Below are 16,461 nucleotides of genomic sequence, written 5' to 3' on the forward strand. Positions count from 1 at the left end.
ACTTATTCGTAAATGAGGCTGTTGGTAGTTAAAATATGTACAAAACATACAGGGTGCGATTTTTGCTCAAATTCAGCCTCAAACATCCCAGCTAGACAACCCACTTTCCTTTCTATTGCTTTTTAGCATGCAATTATACATAATAAACCAGTTTTGCTTTGTTTTTGCCAAAAGTAAAATCATTGTTGACCATTGCATTCAGCTGGTATTCAAGTCCCACCACTGCCAAAGTGCCACTGTTGGGTCCCTGAGCAAGACCCTTAACCCCCGATTACTCAAGTAGTGCTCACTCATAACTGTAAATTGCTTTAAAAGCATAAGCTAAATGACATCAAATGAATTCTGAGAAACTCAAAAGACTTCAGAGAAACTATATAGGCAAACTTTATTTTTCTTCCAGTTAACATGTAGGCAATCACAAAAAAAACCTCTACATTAAAAAACTGGAAACATAGCAAAACATTCAGGGATTACAGCTAAATACAGTCTAGAAAGGACGACGAGCCAACACCGCTGCAGTGAGGGCACTTCTTAAAAGGCTGAAAATAAACAAACAGCTCAGAGATGCACGAGTCTTTAACGCTGTCCTAGTGATTCTCTAAGATAATGGACCTTTCATGAAAGCATGATGTGTCTAAACTCAGTTTGTTGTTTACTTTGATCGAATGAATACAGTCTAGAGGAACACAGAGAAGCCAAAGACAAAATGTATGTGAAAGGCAGACATCTGGGGGTGTGGATCCTCGCTAAGTGTGCCCCGTCAGTCTAGTGTAGGACAGACGCCAAACAGAGTTATGCAGCCCACGAACTCCCACCCTCGTGACTCTTAGCAGGCAGAAGAAAGTGCATGTTATGGGGCTTCATAGCACACTGAGCACATGCAGTAGTGATGGACTGGCTGAAGACAGCAGAGTGGACGAACACGGGCTGTGGGGAGGACAGGTGCCAACAACAAACATCCAGCCTAAAAGAGTTCCAGTCATACAAAAGGAGTAAAAAAACAAAACAAAAACAAACAAGCTTCAACCCTCCTGGAGGGTGTCTCACTTCTGTTGCAAACGGGCAGCTTTGAACTTTGACACCCGCTTGGGAACTTCCTGGGGTGTCTCTGACCCGACCTCTTCCTGTTTTCTTTCAGGGATTGTGGGTAGGGCTGGGGGGGTGATGGTCAGGTGAGGGATTAAGACGGGAAGCGGATCTTTCTCCACCACCGTCCCAGAAAAAGCCTAAAGGGATTATGGGATTATATGTGAGCACAGACACGAGTGAACAAACTAAATCAAAACACTAAAATGCAATTTACAGTAAAACGCAAAGTCCAAGAGCCTTTAAGGGACATATTAGAAAGAATAACTAGTTTCTCCAAAGCATTACTGTACTGCAGTATTATTGAAACAAACAAGCAAAACAATCACCCCCCTCCCCCACCCCAGCGTTCACTACCTCGACGCGTCCGTTGGGGTACAAGCTGATGGCAGCATGCCTGCCATCCTCCGTAACGCCGTTGCTGGCGGCGCTGTGTGCTCCCTCCTCGTGGCCGTACAGGGCGCGTCTTTCCTCGAAGTCCGCCGTGCTGCTCTCGCTGGTGTCGCTGCACACGCTGTTCTCACGGCTGCGGGACTTCAGAATGGACTTCCTCGGGACGGGTTCACCGTTCACCACGTCCACAAACACCCTGCGTGCACGCACACGCACACGCACGCACATACACGCGCACACACACGCGCATTTTTATTCTTGTAAACATTAAACACTAAAGCAAGAATCTCTGCAGTGTAAGGGCTCAGTTTTCCAGCTTGGCCCTGAACAGAGACCCCGAGAACCCGGTCCCGTGCCTCTGGTACCGCGCTGTTGCAGGCTCTGACCTGTAGATGTCGGCTGGGGTCGTGATCTTGTGATGCTCGTGGAGGGTGTGGCCATTACATTTGACACTTTTCTTCTTCCGCTTGGCGTCTTTCTGTTCCTTCCTCTCACTGAACTTCAGAGTCGTGTTTTTTCCCGTATTGATTCGCACCTGTGCCACAGGAAAAGGTGCACGCTCAGAATCACAAGACTCATGCAAGACTCTCTATTTAGTTTTACTTTAAACAGTATGGTGTGTGTTCACTCAGAGTCGCTTGTAGCTCCGAGTACTGGCCTACTTTTTTTGGCTCCGTGGTGTGACTAAAGTAGATCGTTGGCAGGCTGCTGAATTCTTCTTCATCTTCATATTCCTCATCTTTGTCCTGCCCGTCGAGTGCCAGCCCGGTCACGCCGTTGACGCGGCCTGCATAGGAGGCTGGAGACATGTCCTCACACTGCCTGTGCCCGTTGACCTCGACTGCTGACCCCGTCTCAGTCTCCTTCTCTTCCTCTGATGAAGAGGACGTGGTGTCCTCTCCATTGGTGTCTGTGCTGTCCAATCTGAGAGAGAGAAGATAACAGCGGAATATCACTGGACGCTGGGAGACCTGAAGTCTAGGTTTTGGGATCTGACTACTGAAGCCATGTTGTTTCATACTTCTGCCATAGCGAGATGCACTGGAGTCCATCTTTGCACATTATGGTTCCCTAATTTACACACCCGCATACCTGGATGTGCCTAATAACCTATTCTATACTCTGCCGAGGTACACCCGCCCCTGATGTCATGATGTTACAGAGCCTCCACCCATCTCAGTTGCCATGGCTACTCCCACCACCCCCTGATGCCCCCTGCTGTAGCCCACCACACCTCCACCCCAGCCAACTACTCTACGTTGCCCTTGATGGATGTTCTCTTGTGGGATGGGTTTTGGACACGTGCACACCATCAGGACAAGACTAGGACCTCTAGAAACCCGGACTAGACATTAATTGCTTATTTATTCATTTTTTATTTATTTTTCTCTTAAAAATTGTTAGAATTGTAGTGACCATTGTTCCTCTCTTGGTTCCTCTCCAGGTTTCTTCCTCGTGCTCTAGGGAGTTTTTCCTCACCACTGTCGCCCTTGGCTCGCTCTTGGACGTTTGTAGAGCTACTTTGTGACAACAGCAAATGTAAAAAATACATTTGATTTGAAGGAAAATCAGCCTTGGACAGGAACACTGGTTAAATTGTTCCGTCTTCACTGAGCAGAGATGGGAACGTCCTTGATAAAATAAAGACTATTCAGCAAGGCTGTTGTAGCCTGCCAAGATATAGCGCTACATTTGTGTTCTCACACAGACACAATCACAGACTACCTGGTTTTAGTGGACATTCACACACACACAGACACACACACACGCGCACATCTGGAGCGGGTTTGTCTCACCGGTCTCGCTCATCCTGCTCCTCCTCCAAACGCTCCAGCTCATCCAGTCGTGCCCAGAGCTCCGTCTCAGACAGGACTCCTCCTTGGCTGGCTCCACCCTCACCCTCCCACTGCTCCTCCTTCAGCTGCAACACGTACTCCTCCTTCGGCTTGGAGTTCGGCTTGTGGGCCACGCGTGGCTTACCTGACACACACACACACACACACACACACACCCGACACGTCGCAGGCATCCAAGAACAAAGACCCCAAAAAAGTGTGTGAGGTGCCCATGTTCTAAAGACATGCAAAATCTCTACAAACATTTGGCAAATGTCGAGTCACCTGACAACAACAACATGACATGATGCTTTGCACCACTCCTACATGTAGCGTTACCTTTAGTGACCTCTTCATCTTTGCTCAAAACCTCTCTAATGTCAACAAAGTCTCCCGCAGTCTGTGGCGAGGGCAGAGGTTGGCAAACAGTGAGACTTTATTTCCTTATGAGCAAAACATGCTGATTTTTGGTGAACGGGTAGGGTGAGAAACTTACGTCCGTGATTTTTTCTAGATCTGCTGTGAATTCAGCTTTGTCCCTAAAGCTCTTCATTACTTTGTGCAGATCATCAAGTTTCTTCTTTACAACTGGAAAAATACGCAAAGAGTCATACAAAACATGACGACATTTATCACGAAGCTTTCCGAAGGACAAGGTGTTTTCTGGAGGTCCTTCAGATAGATTTTCAAAGTCTCAAACCACGTAGCAGAATGCAAATGTAACTCACGTTTTTGTCTGTGAGCTACCAGTGCCTCAGCCTGCTTCGCTGAACACTTGGCAAACCAGTTATCCCCGAGGAGCACCATGACCTCATTGGTGTGAACCAGCTTCCCCGGAGAGAAGGCTAACGGGCCAAATGGCACCTAGAATGTTTGGCAAGGGGAAAAGGTGCGCTAGTCATTTACACGGTTTTACATGACAGCTGCCGTACAGCTCACTACAGGAACGCTCCGGTGAGAAACACAACACAGTGAAGTACAATGTGAAGGAGAAAATTCTAAGAATTCCAAGATGGTATTATACACCGAGCTATGAAGTTACGGACATCCACTCAGGACAAACAGAAACATGTACGCAGAATTTTTATATACCATCACATCGTAGGACAACTTATCAGGCAACGTGATAAGACGTTCTTGGAGACTTTCGTAGTCTTTCTCCACTTTTTTCCTGGTAAGCAAACAAGGAAGCAAAAACACACACACACACACACACACACACACACCCTTGCTGTCATTAGCTCTGCAGTATTATCTAATGGTCTAATCAACATGCAGATACTTAAAATGCTATCCTTTAATAAGTCTTGTACAGTGTGTCATTATACACTCAAAAGGTTTCGCTTTGTTCCTTAAGTGTGACTTTTTACAAAACAAACATTTTGAAGCTGAATACATTTCAATAAAAGGTTAATAAAAGGTTTCCATGAGGCTTGTTGCTATAACAACACTCACCAATGCATGAGCTGATCATTGCAGTCTTTCATAACCTGTTTGGGACAGTGACAGGCATCTGTCATTTCATAACACATGCACACACTCCAAAATATGTTTACATCTTATCATGATGAAAACAACCTTACAACTACAGTGTGCTTTTTCACAAGCTCACTTCATTAACCACAAAGGAACTTCACAATTTTCCTGTAGAGTGGTAAAGCCACGTTAATATTAATTACAGCATTAGTAACAAACATCAACAATATATTTCATGAATTCATATTTATAGTTGTTATATGAATCTATAATTTCACAACAAATAAACAGAGCAACAAGTCATTTTTACCACCAAAGGGTAACAATATTTACAAAAATTATTTTTATGGTTTTTCTATAAATTACAGCTCACATGAGATGAAAAATGAAAGTGCTTTGTAGTCTTAAATGAAACAGTTTGTGCTCTGTGGAGCAGGTAGCCCAGCCGGAAGCAGCCGTGTTTAAAACAGGTTAGTAGGTCAGAATAAAACCTGTTTCATTACGTTAGGGACAATGACTTATTGTGCCTTTAACTTGTTTGAAGCCCAACAGAGCTTCATTATAACGAAACACAGCTAGTATACAACTGTAGTCAACAAACCATTTGATTGTGTCCTGTATAATTCATTTACAAAGTCGACCAAAGCAAAAACAAGGTAATCTAGAGACCACAGCCAACAAATGGAACAAAAAGATTCGCGACATATCTGAAACCCGCCTGCAGTGTGTCGACCCAGCCTGTTGGCTTAGAGTACCAACACGGAGCTTTCTATAAAACATTGGTGAGCCACACTGTCACCCTGCACGCCATCCATGTGCAAAAGTGCGATGCTGATTTAACTTTCCAAGCGTAAAAGGATCATCTCCAGCTGAACACCCATCTGAACCCACAGCACCAACATGCAGCACAACACCCATCTGAACACCCAGCACCAACACCCATCTATAACACCCAGCACCAACACCCATCTATAACACCCAGCACCAACACCCATCTATAACACCCAGCACCAACACTCATCTATAACACCCAGCACCAACACCCATCTATAACACCCAGCACCAACACTCATCTATAACACCCAGCACCAACACTCATCTATAACACCCAGCACCAACACCCATCTATAACACCCATCTATAACACCCAGCACCAACACCCATCTATAACACCAAGCACCAACACTCATCTATAACACCCAGCACCAACACTCATCTATAACACCCAGCACCAACACTCATCTATAACACCCAGCACCAACACTCATCTATAACACCCAGCACCAACACCCATCTATAACACCCATCTATAACACCCAGCACCAACACTCATCTATAACACCCAGCACCAACACTCATCTATAACACCCATCTATAACACCCAGCACCAACACTCATCTATAACACCCATCTATAACACCCAGCACCAACACTCATCTATAACACCCAGCACCAACACCCATCTATAACACCCAGCACCAACACTCATCTATAACACCCAGCACAACACTCATCTATAACACCCAGCACCAAACACTCATCTATAACACCCAGCACCAACACTCATCTATAACACCCATCTATAACACCCAGCACCAACACTCATCTATAACACCCATCTATAACACCCAGCACCAACACTCATCTATAACACCCAGCACCAACACCCATCTATAACACCCAGCACCAACACTCATCTATAACACCCAGCACCAACACTCATCTATAACACCCAGCACCAACACTCATCTATAACACCCAGCACCAACACTCATCTATAACACCCATCTATAACACCCAGCACCAACACTCATCTATAACACCCATCTATAACACCCAGCACCAACACTCATCTATAACACCCAGCACCAACACCCATCTATAACACCCAGCACCAACACTCATCTATAACACCCAGCACCAACACTCATCTATAACACCCAGCACCAACACTCATCTATAACACCCAGCACCAACACTCATCTATAACACCCATCTATAACACCCAGCACCAACACTCAACATCCATCTGAACACCGAGCACAACCACAGCCACGCGCCCTGCGCAGCTCACGCAGAAGATCCCGCGTGCTGCACGGACCCAGCCTGAAAGGGGTCCAGGCTGGCTTGTTTTGTCCTACCTTCCTGTTTTCTTCTGTTAATCTCTCCACGCCGCTCGTCTTCACTCTTTCAGCCATGTGTGTTATATCCAGCGCGCTCCCAGATCTCTCAAGGTTTTGAAGTCCTATAGAAATGTTTATGAATGCCAGTAAACACACTCCAGCGGACCGCCCGCCTGTCAGTCATCAATAACGCGGTAGTGATCCAAGTGCAGATGAAGACCATTTCACTCTCGCATCCTATAACGTCGATCTCTTCCAAAACGCCCACTACTTATTTCCTCTCAAACCTCCAGCGACGAAGATGCGTTGTCGCCATGTTCCTCCAACAACAACAGCGTCGCGAACACGTGACTGCTACGCGGTGACGTTTATCGGTACGTGGACCGACGCACGTAAGCACGTAAACAACTGAACGTGACTAAAGTCTTACGGAATTAATCCAGTTATTAAGGTTTTATAATCGTGTTTTATGTTAATTATATTCATGAACAGTCGACGATGCAATGCAAAAAATACACAGAGGGAATATTACAGTTGTGTGCTTACCTAACAGACTGTTTTATTTAAATAGACAGGTAAAATACAAAAATACGAAATCACTCAAACAAAAATGGGACGGATACAAACTTACTTTAGAAAAAACGAATAAATAAACAAACTACAAATAGCCTTAATAGCAATTTGCCTGTCTGAACTATTTTTGACAACCACGGGTTCAGGTGGTCAATACACGGCGTGTAAAACGTGTGGGTAAAGAAGCCCCTTTCACAGCGCGCTGTAGTAGTACGCATGGATGGTAACAACGCAGCACAACATGCAGAATGTCACCGTATCCACTAAATTTAACAAAATATACCATCAAAAAGAAATAACTTAGGGGAAAACATATTTATTCTGATCACTACAAATGTTTTATAAGTGCGTGTCACGTATTTGTTACACGCGAACCTATAAACTTTTATTTTGAAAGGTAGCTAAGCATACCCGACTGACCCCATGAGGGCTAGTAACGATACTGAAGGTGAGCTAACGTTAACTAGCTAAAGTAACCTAATATAAATATGAGTTTCTGTTAAATTGTGGACTCAAAGTTTGAATGTCAGCTGTGTACATTTACAAAAGCCTTAAAAATCGATGAAGTGACCGATAGCATAACCATTGTTGTGTTTGTGTGTACAAATATAGGTTAGTTCTCTTAGCTGGGTGAATTCAACTGATTGAAGTGCTTAATTTGGGACGCGCGGACGGAGCCCTACGCTCGCGAGGTCTCGCGATGTCATTTTACCGGGAGCGTGTTTTGAGTCTACCCAGCTAACCTGCACGTGTGCCCATCACAGGTGATCCGCGCGGGTGTTGGACATGACTGGGCACGCAAGGACGCTGACGTCCAAAGTCCTGCGTCTTTGCACGAGCCGCGCCGGGCTCCCACGGGCGTGGGCTCGCAGTCCCCGCCTGCTCACGTGCGCTGCGCCTTCGTGTGGGCACGCTACGAACGTGAAAACGCGCTCGTACCTCCAGTATCTCGAACGGAAGGTCAGAGGGCCGCCCGCGCCCCCGTATGGCCACGTGTGCCAGGTGGGACATCCCGTGTTGCGCTCCAAAGCTGCGGCTGTGCACCCGCGAGACATCTTGGGACCAGATGTGCAAAAGGTCATTAAAACCTTGACCAGGGTCATGCGCAAGATGGAGTGCGTGGGGCTTAGCGCGCCGCAGATCGGCGTGCCTCTACGGATCATAGCACTGGAGTACCCGGAGAAGCTGCTGGAGGACAGCTCGCCCGCGTCCGCTGAGGCACGCGGCCTCGTTGCATTGCCGCTGAGGATATTCATTAATCCCCAGTTACGTGTCCTAAACGGACAGACCGTCATCTTCCAGGAGGCTTGTGAGAGTATTTCGGGATACTCGGCCTGTGTGCCACGCTACTTATCCGTAGAGGTGTCGGGTAAGTTCAACATGAATCCAGGAGACCTTGACAGTAATATATATTTATATAAACACAACTGAAACAGTCTGCTGCTATTTTAGTGATTTGATCCCTTTTAATCGTTTCTCTCCAAAGGCCTGAATGAGAAGGCTGAGCCCGTGACCTGGCAAGTAAGTGGCTGGCCTGCAAGGATTTTGCAGCACGAGGTAGACCACCTCGAAGGAATTCTGTACATCGATCGCATGGACAGTAAAAGCTTCATTAACATAAAGTGGGAGGAATGCAACGGCTAGTGCTGCTGTGCATGCTGCTGCTCAGATGTTGGGAAAATGGTTTCAGGAATCATAAAGTCATGGATATGCAAGCTGCATTTAATCCAGAGGATTTCTTTTTAGTCAGATAAAAGTCTGTAAAGTGACACCCTACTGGTAAGTTGTTCATGTCTGATATTTTGGCTGTTAAAAGACAGAATGTCTTATGTGGAATCATAAAGTTAAAGACTTTTTGTTGTTTTTAAACTAAATATTTGTACATGAACCATCATGTCAATCACCATCCCATACAAAGACACAATAATAAAGACTAAAATGCATGGTGGTAATAGGATGTCAAACTATTCTCCCCCCCCCCCACACCCCACACACACACACACACACACACACACACACACACACTTCATGCTTGATCAACTGCCCCATATTATCAGACAGAGTAAATCAGCATTACAATAAACTGATCCCAAATGAAAACATTTAGGTAAATAAGTAATACATTGTCAGAAGAGTTTAAAAATTGTTAATGTGTTATTTGGGAAATTTATACCATTAGCACCAGGCTCTCACAATTTTTACATTCCCAAAATCTTGCCCAGAATCAGAAACTGTGGTTACAGACTGGAACTTAATCTAGAAGACCTGCAATGTTTCAAAATCTTTGACCTGCGATATGTAAGGCAGTTCCCGGCTCACTCTGCCACTCACATGGCTCAGCTAGATTTTTCCATAACTTCATTAATAATACATCACATCCACATTGTGGCAGTTGTGCTTTACCAAGAGTGGATTGCTGTAGTAGGAGTGTCAACCAAAAAATAAACAAGCAAACTTAAAACACGTGCACCCGCCATCCGACATTTCTGGACTTAATGAGCGTAGTCCTTCACCGTGACTTTCATAAAAACTATAGCAGAAGTACAAAAGGTGAATGTGTATTATGTCTTTTTATTTACTTCCTCACAATGAGTGCGTATGAAAGCCACACGTGAGCATTAGCGCTGAGCTCCTTTCAGACAGAGGAGGACTCAAACAGCATACCACACTTGCAGGTCACGGGGCTCTTAAACCAGCAGGGCTTGCAGTACTGGCCACAGCAGTACCTGCACAGGGTGTATGGGTCAGCGTCTGTGCATGTGATGCAAACGTGCAAGAGCTTCTGGATTTTATGGGTTTTTTTAAGACACTGCTCGTCGCAAGGAGGAGCGTGGAAGGCCTTGCAAGTAAGGCAAGCGAAGTCAGGCTTTGTGGAGACACAGCACTCGTGTAAAGCCATGGGCACGGGTGGGGTGTAGGGTTCACCTTGGGTCACTTCCACCTGGTATTTCACAGCATGATTGGATTTCAGACAGACCAGCGTGTCTCCACATAGGTAGTCGTGAGATTTGTTACAGGTATGGCAGACTACAAAATCTGGACTTTCCGTAGAAAGACACGAGTGTCTCTCTGGAGATGTAGTCATTCTTCTTTCCCCCTGAGGTGTCCGCAACTTTCCGGTGACCTGCACATAGTGCGACAGACCTTGACACCTCTTGAAATCCTCGCACCTGAAGTCGTGAATGTCGTGACAGTTGTGGCACACTACGAAGAAGTCGGCCTGGGAGTCGTTCATGCAGCTGTGTGTCTTCAGAACATCTTTTTGGGGACTTTCCCAGCTCTGGCTGCTGTCTGACGTGAGCCTCTCTGCTCCATGCGGCTGCACACGCTGTAGATCATGGCCTTGCTCTTTGCAGATCGTAAATCGAGAACAATCCACACTATGAACTTCTCTGCACTGGATGCACTGATGAGCATACATGTCGGCTGGTTTAAAACAGCTGCACGCCCGTTGCCCTACTCTTGACTCATTTATTTGGGAACCTACTGCAACGACTTGATTTTTATTTTCCGACGTCGTCGTAGGCTTCTGGCTTGACACCGTCCTCTGTGTGGGAGAGAGGCGAGTCTTTGGGCTCATCTGATAAGTCGCTGTTGAGACACAGACGGTCTGTGCTTTGCCAGTGTTTTCCTCACTCACTCTCTCTGACTGAGAACTGCTACCGTGGGACGCTCTGGGTGGAAGAGTTTCTTCAGGTGGAATGTAAGCATAGTTGGGTGGTGCGGCCATGTGATCACTCTCCGTCTGCCACCCGGACGCCGGACTTTGATCCGTGTACATGTCTAGCTCTGACAGATCACGGTTGGAGTTCTGGGGTGTGGACTTTACCATTCTCCTCGTCCTCTCTAGCGCCACCTTCAGGCTGTGGCCTTGCAGCCTCTCTTGGACCAGCTGGAGCTCTTGTTGCACACCGTGGGACACAGGAGCCAAGGCACAGAGCTGCAGGCTGCATTCCACACGTGCGGTGAAGAACGCATGGGCCAGCGTCAGGAGAGCATCCGCAGGAACCGGCCTGGACCTCAACCTCAGCTGCTCCTCGTCGCCAGCACCGCCCGGCACATATCCCAGCAACCCAAACAGCTCTTCGACTTGCAGTGGCGTCAGAGCAGGTTTGACATAGTGTGTGAACATGCCTGAAAACATCTGAAGAATATTTTCAATAAGTTCATTTTAAGAACAGCCAGTAACGACTTCATCAGCAAACACTACAATGTTTGGTAGAATGTTCAGTGTCAGCACTTGAATATATGAGAATTTTAAAGCTCACTTAATAAGAACAATTACATACATAATGGGTATGAGAAATGACTCATCTGAAATTCCAAGCATTCAGCCTACCACTGAACAGAAAACAAAGCACCTGCCTTACCTTCACAACCCTGTACTCCTTCCGCCAGGGACAAAGGTAGAGGTTCAATGCTGCAAGCTCCAACACCTCAAAGGCCTTAGCCAGCCTTCCCAGTCCAGTTTGCCCTGAGGTGAACAGCTGAGCTTGGAGTGAGGCTTCCATCACTGACAGTGGGTCGAACCCAACTGCAGAGTGGGTATCATGGCAACTGCCTTTGGACAGAAGTCCCTCTGTCTCCTTATACAGCTCCTCATCTCGGCACACTGGACTCCAGTTCCCTCGCTGGATCTGACGTTCCAGGCTGGTATGATACATCTCTAAGAGACGAGTCTTCTTTTCACCAGATGCAGCAATCATCCTAAAACCAGAACACAGTTTAATTTAAAAAAAAGTGTGTTAGGATGTTAATCCCGATTTAAATATCGTAAAATAAACTCAACTATGACTACAAAAATGACTTTGCCACCTTTGAAAACTGCTTTTTCCGGCTAGAATAGAGTGTCATCTGACAGATATTTCGCCGTTTTAATCGACTCGTTTAAGTTAAGCTTTTGTTCACAACTCACCATTACAGCGACCCAAACAAAACGGAAGCGACTTTAGACTAATGCCAAACAAAGCTAGACAACTCAACTGTCTGGCTAGATGATGAGAGATAACATGAAGACAACTCCCGCATTTAAAAGCAGTGCTCTAGGTTGGATAATGGTGCCTGGTTGAGTTAGTTTCTCTACCGGCAGCCAGTTTATCGACCACGATTAATCGACACGATCAAATCTGACAGTGAACCGACACACGATTAAACAGCACGAACACATCAAACAGATTCACAACCTGCCGACAAGTTGACTTTCTTCAACGTTATCGATCAAACTTAACCCCTGCTGAGAATATAAAAAGTTAACAGAAAATCAGGTGACGAGCGTAATGTTGAAAACCAAAGCGAAAACAAGAAAACTTTTTTTGACGCAAACTTCCGCAGTAGAACGTCACGGCAGCGCCCAGGCAAATCTGCTGCAAGAAGGTTCATTACAAAATAAAGGCTCAAGAAATTAAATAGAGCAATATGATCAATAATAATATAATAATGATCAAAAGATTCATTATAATATTAAAAATAAAAACCTTCCACCAGAAGCCTTTACTGATTTTTAATTATCTTGAACAGTGTGCGTCGATTGCCTTTTTTGTATGAGAAGTTAAAATATTCACAGATGTTATTCCACTACTTTTGCACAAGTAACCATGCCATTTTAAAGTTAACCAACTAAGTTGGTTTAAAGATAACTAGCCTTTTGTACATGTTGGCTTTTGCCTATTATAACATTTTGGGCATAAGGGAGTTTTTTGGTTCTGAGCAGCTAAGAATAACTTGAGCGTCTGAACATCCAGTATAGATGTTTCACAAGAGGGCGCCAAAAACACAGAATATACTTACGCCTATAATTTTCTGACCCATCTATACCCAGACTTGACATCCACTTTATGCAGCCTTTATGTATTCACTTTTAGTTTAGCGAGTATCGTGTTTATAGGCGAAATAATGGTTTGTTCTGTAAAACCAAGAACAAACCACTGCGCCATTACTCTCTCATTCTTCCTGTGTGGATGAAAATATAAATGCAAGGACAACTAGATTAAAACTACGTGGAGGTTCCACCCCTCCATAAAGGAGTGACAGGGAGGGATGGGTGGAGCTTCCGTTCGTGCGATCAGCTTAAATGTCTCCATCGGTCGTATGTGAAGTCTGAGAACTAACATCTGAGAACGCGTGTTGTGTTAGTGCTCCAAACCCAGAGATGGCAAACGGAGACAGAGTAGTTCTGGCGCTTGGCGGAACAGGCACAGTCGGGTCTGGCTTGGTCAAAGCACTGCTGGACAGAGGTAAATGGGGAACAAAAATAACATAAAATCGTTCATATGAAAATTATTATTATTATTATTATTATTATTATTATTATTATTATTATTATTATTATAATAATAATAATAATAATAATAATAAATGATTTTTAAATATACTGGTTTGAAAGATCTGAGTGTGCAAATGCAGTGTTGTGTTGAAATTATTGTTCAATTACTGTTATTGTTAATGGTACATAAATTATTAATGACATCAGATTTACATAGTTTAACGAACTACTTTGTACATAAAATGATTCAGTATACTTTCATAGGCTATACATATTCACATATCTATCTCAATGATATATGCAACACAATTGTGTGTGTGTGTGTGTGTGTGTGTGTGTGTGTGTACTGAAGGTTTTAAGGTTGCAGTGATCTCCAGAGACAGTAAAAAACTGGAGAAGTTGGAAAGGTTTGTGTCACCCCCCACCAAAGGCAACCTGACCACTCTGGTTGGGGACGTTGGTAAGACCTCACCATTCCTTCCTCTGCTGCGTGCACAGGCACTAAAGCCCTCTTTATGCTGAATGAAATTTGCCTGTTGCCAGGCTCCGAGGAAGAGGCTGAGAAGGTCAGGCGGGACCTGCTGCAGGCCGTGGGCAAGGTGACGGACGTGGTGTCGTCTCTGGGCTTCAGCTGGTGGCAGGGAGGTGCCCCACACACCCAGTCTCTCAAAGAGCTGCACTGGGTGAGCCGCTTCACAGTCTCAGAAGCTCCAGCCAGTGTCACATGCAGAAACATGCACGGGGAGAAACGTGGGAGGCTCAGGACTGCAGCTGACTGAGTACCGCCGTTACTACGACCACGAATAAGCACTGAGCGCGTCTCTCCCTCGAGTTCAGAACAGTCACTGCTGCGCATATCACCGCCTCCCTCTAGACCTCTTCCTCCACATCCGGGATGGTCTGTGGACATTTTCCCTGCTCTCTGTCAGGCTGTCATCGTTCCTCTCTCTCTCAATCAGGTTATCGAGACGTTGCTCTTCAGTACGTTTGTCTCATGGAAAACGTTTTTCCCCCTGGTGAGAGACGACCCTGATTGCACCTATACCTTCATTACAGGTGGGTCATGTGAGTTGCGTGCTGATAGGCATGAGAATGGTGGTTATTCAAAATGGTGGGGTGGTTTTATTCTTTCTTATTTGACCATTTACAGATCAGTTATTGACAGTAATCACAAAACTACTGCTGTTCGTCCACTTTCTCTTGAGAGGCACTTCTGATCTGGGGGTTATTGCTTAAGAAAGTACTGACTTATTAGAACAGATCACATCCGGTTTCAGTTCTGTTCAAGCTGTGGAACCCTGTGTGTCTTGCAGGGGGCGCTGGGGAGAAGCTGCTGATGCCAGGTACGGGGTTCTTGACCGTGGGAGCGGGCAGTGCTCTGGCCTTCTGCCAGGTTTTGCTTGATGAGTACCCGGAGGTGCCCTGCAAACTCAACCAGGTCTGTGCTAGCGACTCAACCGGTGACTCACGCCTGCACCTGGCCCATTGCTACACCGAGCCATGGAGCAGGCATGCCTGGACTGTAACCTTACTTTGCCAGCTAGAAAACGGCCAACTGAAACTGTCTGTTTTTTCTGATGACTTTTCCCATAGTTGAAGATCAACATGGGTGTTGCAACTCCGGACCGTATGGCGCCTGGTTTCCTAAATCACGTGGATTTGGGTGAAGCCGTAGCCACGCTGGTTGAAAGGAAGAAAATGACTCACACCGTCTTCGCAATAAACTCTTCTGCTGATCTAAAGACGGTCATCCTGGAGGGTACTCTGTAGACTGCCTTTAGTCCCTGGGTACTATATAACAAGATCATATTCTGCATTATCTTATTATCCATTTGTATGGGTTGTTTTCTTTGCATGTCAACAGTTTGGACTTGTCAGGGGTGCGTGAAGCTTGCTACATTCTCCTTACCGGTCGCCATGGCATTTCCACTGCGTCCAGATTAGATTCACCCTAATATACATAGCATAACTGCACAGCTGCTTCCAATGTGTCTGGAGCTTCTTGGTCTGAGATTAAGATTAAGACTGAGGGATTATGAGAAGCAGACCGGGACTGGAGGAGATCCAGACACAGCGTGAGAGAGAAATCGTGTTTACTGCCCATCCTCTACAGTGTAGTGCTGGTCTGAGTCTTCTGTTCATAAACATTCCCAAGTTCTCTTCGCTGCCATTATTCCCAGTAAACAGAGGAGCGTGAGGGAGTGTGAGGTCCCGCAGTGTCCCGCAGTGTCCCAGCACGGGAGGGGGACAGGGTCGCACAGGGCAAAGATGGCTTTTGTATGTTGTCAGTTTTATTTGCATATCCACTTTAGTAAACTAAATGTACATGTGTTGTCCCAATAAAGAAATAAGAACTCATGGATGTGGCTGGTGATTGGTGGTTGAGCTCAGTGGGAAGGGCTGTCTGTTCCGTCTGTTTCATTAAGACTCGTCAATCAGTTATTCAAAGTTGAAAAAGTGTGGACTGCCCAGGTAAGATGGGATGCCCTTATAGAACAATGACAGCACACACACTTTGGGTCCTCTCTGTAACTCTAAATATCAAGCATTTGACATCACAAAACCATTTTAAACTTCTTTGAGTGCTGAATAAAAATAAAATAAAAAGTTTAACTTTTTAAACTTTCACCTAATACATGTTGGTATTCAAAACAGCTGAAGTACATTAGCAGAAGAGTGCATGCGCTGACCTCTTACACATCTTGACATTTTT

General features: G+C 45.4%; 4 protein-coding genes across 6 annotated transcripts; 2 read left to right on the plus strand and 2 right to left on the minus strand.

Moving 5' to 3' along the window:
- Positions 1-360: 360 nt before the first annotated feature.
- uri1 (URI1 prefoldin like chaperone) lies at positions 361-7,252 on the minus strand. The gene is made up of 11 exons (XM_027024160.2): positions 6,932-7,252; positions 4,770-4,804; positions 4,407-4,485; positions 4,043-4,178; positions 3,811-3,902; positions 3,654-3,714; positions 3,276-3,459; positions 2,142-2,403; positions 1,866-2,014; positions 1,444-1,675; positions 361-1,226 (listed from the first exon to the last, which is right to left on the minus strand). The coding sequence occupies exons 1-11, from the start codon at positions 6,986-6,988 to the stop codon at positions 1,044-1,046; spliced, it is 1,470 nt and encodes a 489-aa protein (XP_026879961.2). The 5' UTR covers positions 6,989-7,252; the 3' UTR covers positions 361-1,043.
- A 571-nt stretch (positions 7,253-7,823) lies between these two features.
- pdf (peptide deformylase, mitochondrial) lies at positions 7,824-9,438 on the plus strand. Of its 2 annotated transcripts, none has more exons than XM_027024146.2 (3): positions 7,824-7,934; positions 8,251-8,855; positions 8,973-9,438. In XM_027024146.2, the coding sequence occupies exons 2-3, from the start codon at positions 8,273-8,275 to the stop codon at positions 9,128-9,130; spliced, it is 741 nt and encodes a 246-aa protein (XP_026879947.2). In that variant the 5' UTR covers positions 7,824-7,934; positions 8,251-8,272; the 3' UTR covers positions 9,131-9,438. The 2 variants fall into 2 exon arrangements, with proteins under 2 accessions (XP_026879947.2, XP_035381439.1); XM_035525546.1 differs by having other exon boundaries at positions 7,890-7,934; positions 8,099-8,855.
- A 599-nt stretch (positions 9,439-10,037) lies between these two features.
- Positions 10,038-12,795, minus strand: spata2l (spermatogenesis associated 2-like). 2 transcript variants are annotated; one of them, XM_027024147.2, is made up of 3 exons: positions 12,670-12,795; positions 11,857-12,193; positions 10,038-11,630 (listed from the first exon to the last, which is right to left on the minus strand). In XM_027024147.2, exons 2-3 carry the CDS (start codon positions 12,190-12,192, stop codon positions 10,122-10,124), a joined length of 1,845 nt encoding a protein of 614 aa, XP_026879948.2. In that variant the 5' UTR covers position 12,193; positions 12,670-12,795; the 3' UTR covers positions 10,038-10,121. The 2 variants fall into 2 exon arrangements, with proteins under 2 accessions (XP_026879948.2, XP_035381438.1); XM_035525545.1 differs by having other exon boundaries at positions 12,302-12,795.
- A 709-nt stretch (positions 12,796-13,504) lies between these two features.
- On the plus strand, positions 13,505-16,107 carry si:dkey-238o13.4 (uncharacterized protein LOC560780 homolog). The gene is made up of 6 exons (XM_027024148.2): positions 13,505-13,719; positions 14,101-14,208; positions 14,292-14,431; positions 14,708-14,804; positions 15,062-15,186; positions 15,342-16,107. Exons 1-6 carry the CDS (start codon positions 13,635-13,637, stop codon positions 15,516-15,518), a joined length of 732 nt encoding a protein of 243 aa, XP_026879949.2. The 5' UTR covers positions 13,505-13,634; the 3' UTR covers positions 15,519-16,107.
- Positions 16,108-16,461: the final 354 nt, after the last annotated feature.

This window comes from Electrophorus electricus, chromosome 4, assembly GCF_013358815.1.
Source record: "Electrophorus electricus isolate fEleEle1 chromosome 4, fEleEle1.pri, whole genome shotgun sequence".
NCBI classification, from domain to species: Eukaryota; Metazoa; Chordata; class Actinopteri; order Gymnotiformes; family Gymnotidae; genus Electrophorus; species Electrophorus electricus.

Bases quoted from the DNA above. Each gene is read 5' to 3' on its own strand.
- spata2l (XM_027024147.2), bottom strand. From the start codon at position 12,192: ATGATTGCTGCATCTGGTGAAAAGAAGACTCGTCTCTTAGAGATGTAT. The intron at 11,631-11,856 runs GTAAGGCAGGTG...AATATTCTTCAG, and splicing joins AGGAGTACAGGGTTGTGAAG to ATGTTTTCAGGCATGTTCAC.
- si:dkey-238o13.4 (XM_027024148.2), top strand. From the start codon at position 13,635: ATGGCAAACGGAGACAGAGTAGTTCTGGCGCTTGGCGGAACAGGCACA. The intron at 14,209-14,291 runs GTAAGACCTCAC...GCCTGTTGCCAG, and splicing joins CACTCTGGTTGGGGACGTTG to GCTCCGAGGAAGAGGCTGAG. The intron at 15,187-15,341 runs GTCTGTGCTAGC...CTTTTCCCATAG, and splicing joins TGCCCTGCAAACTCAACCAG to TTGAAGATCAACATGGGTGT.
- pdf (XM_027024146.2), top strand. From the start codon at position 8,273: ATGACTGGGCACGCAAGGACGCTGACGTCCAAAGTCCTGCGTCTTTGC. The intron at 8,856-8,972 runs GTAAGTTCAACA...TTCTCTCCAAAG, and splicing joins CTTATCCGTAGAGGTGTCGG to GCCTGAATGAGAAGGCTGAG.
- uri1 (XM_027024160.2), bottom strand. From the start codon at position 6,988: ATGGCTGAAAGAGTGAAGACGAGCGGCGTGGAGAGATTAACAGAAGAA. The intron at 2,404-3,275 runs GTGAGACAAACC...TCTCTCTCTCAG, and splicing joins GAGCAGGATGAGCGAGACCG to ATTGGACAGCACAGACACCA. The intron at 2,015-2,141 runs GTAGGCCAGTAC...CCTGTGGCACAG, and splicing joins ACACCACGGAGCCAAAAAAA to GTGCGAATCAATACGGGAAA.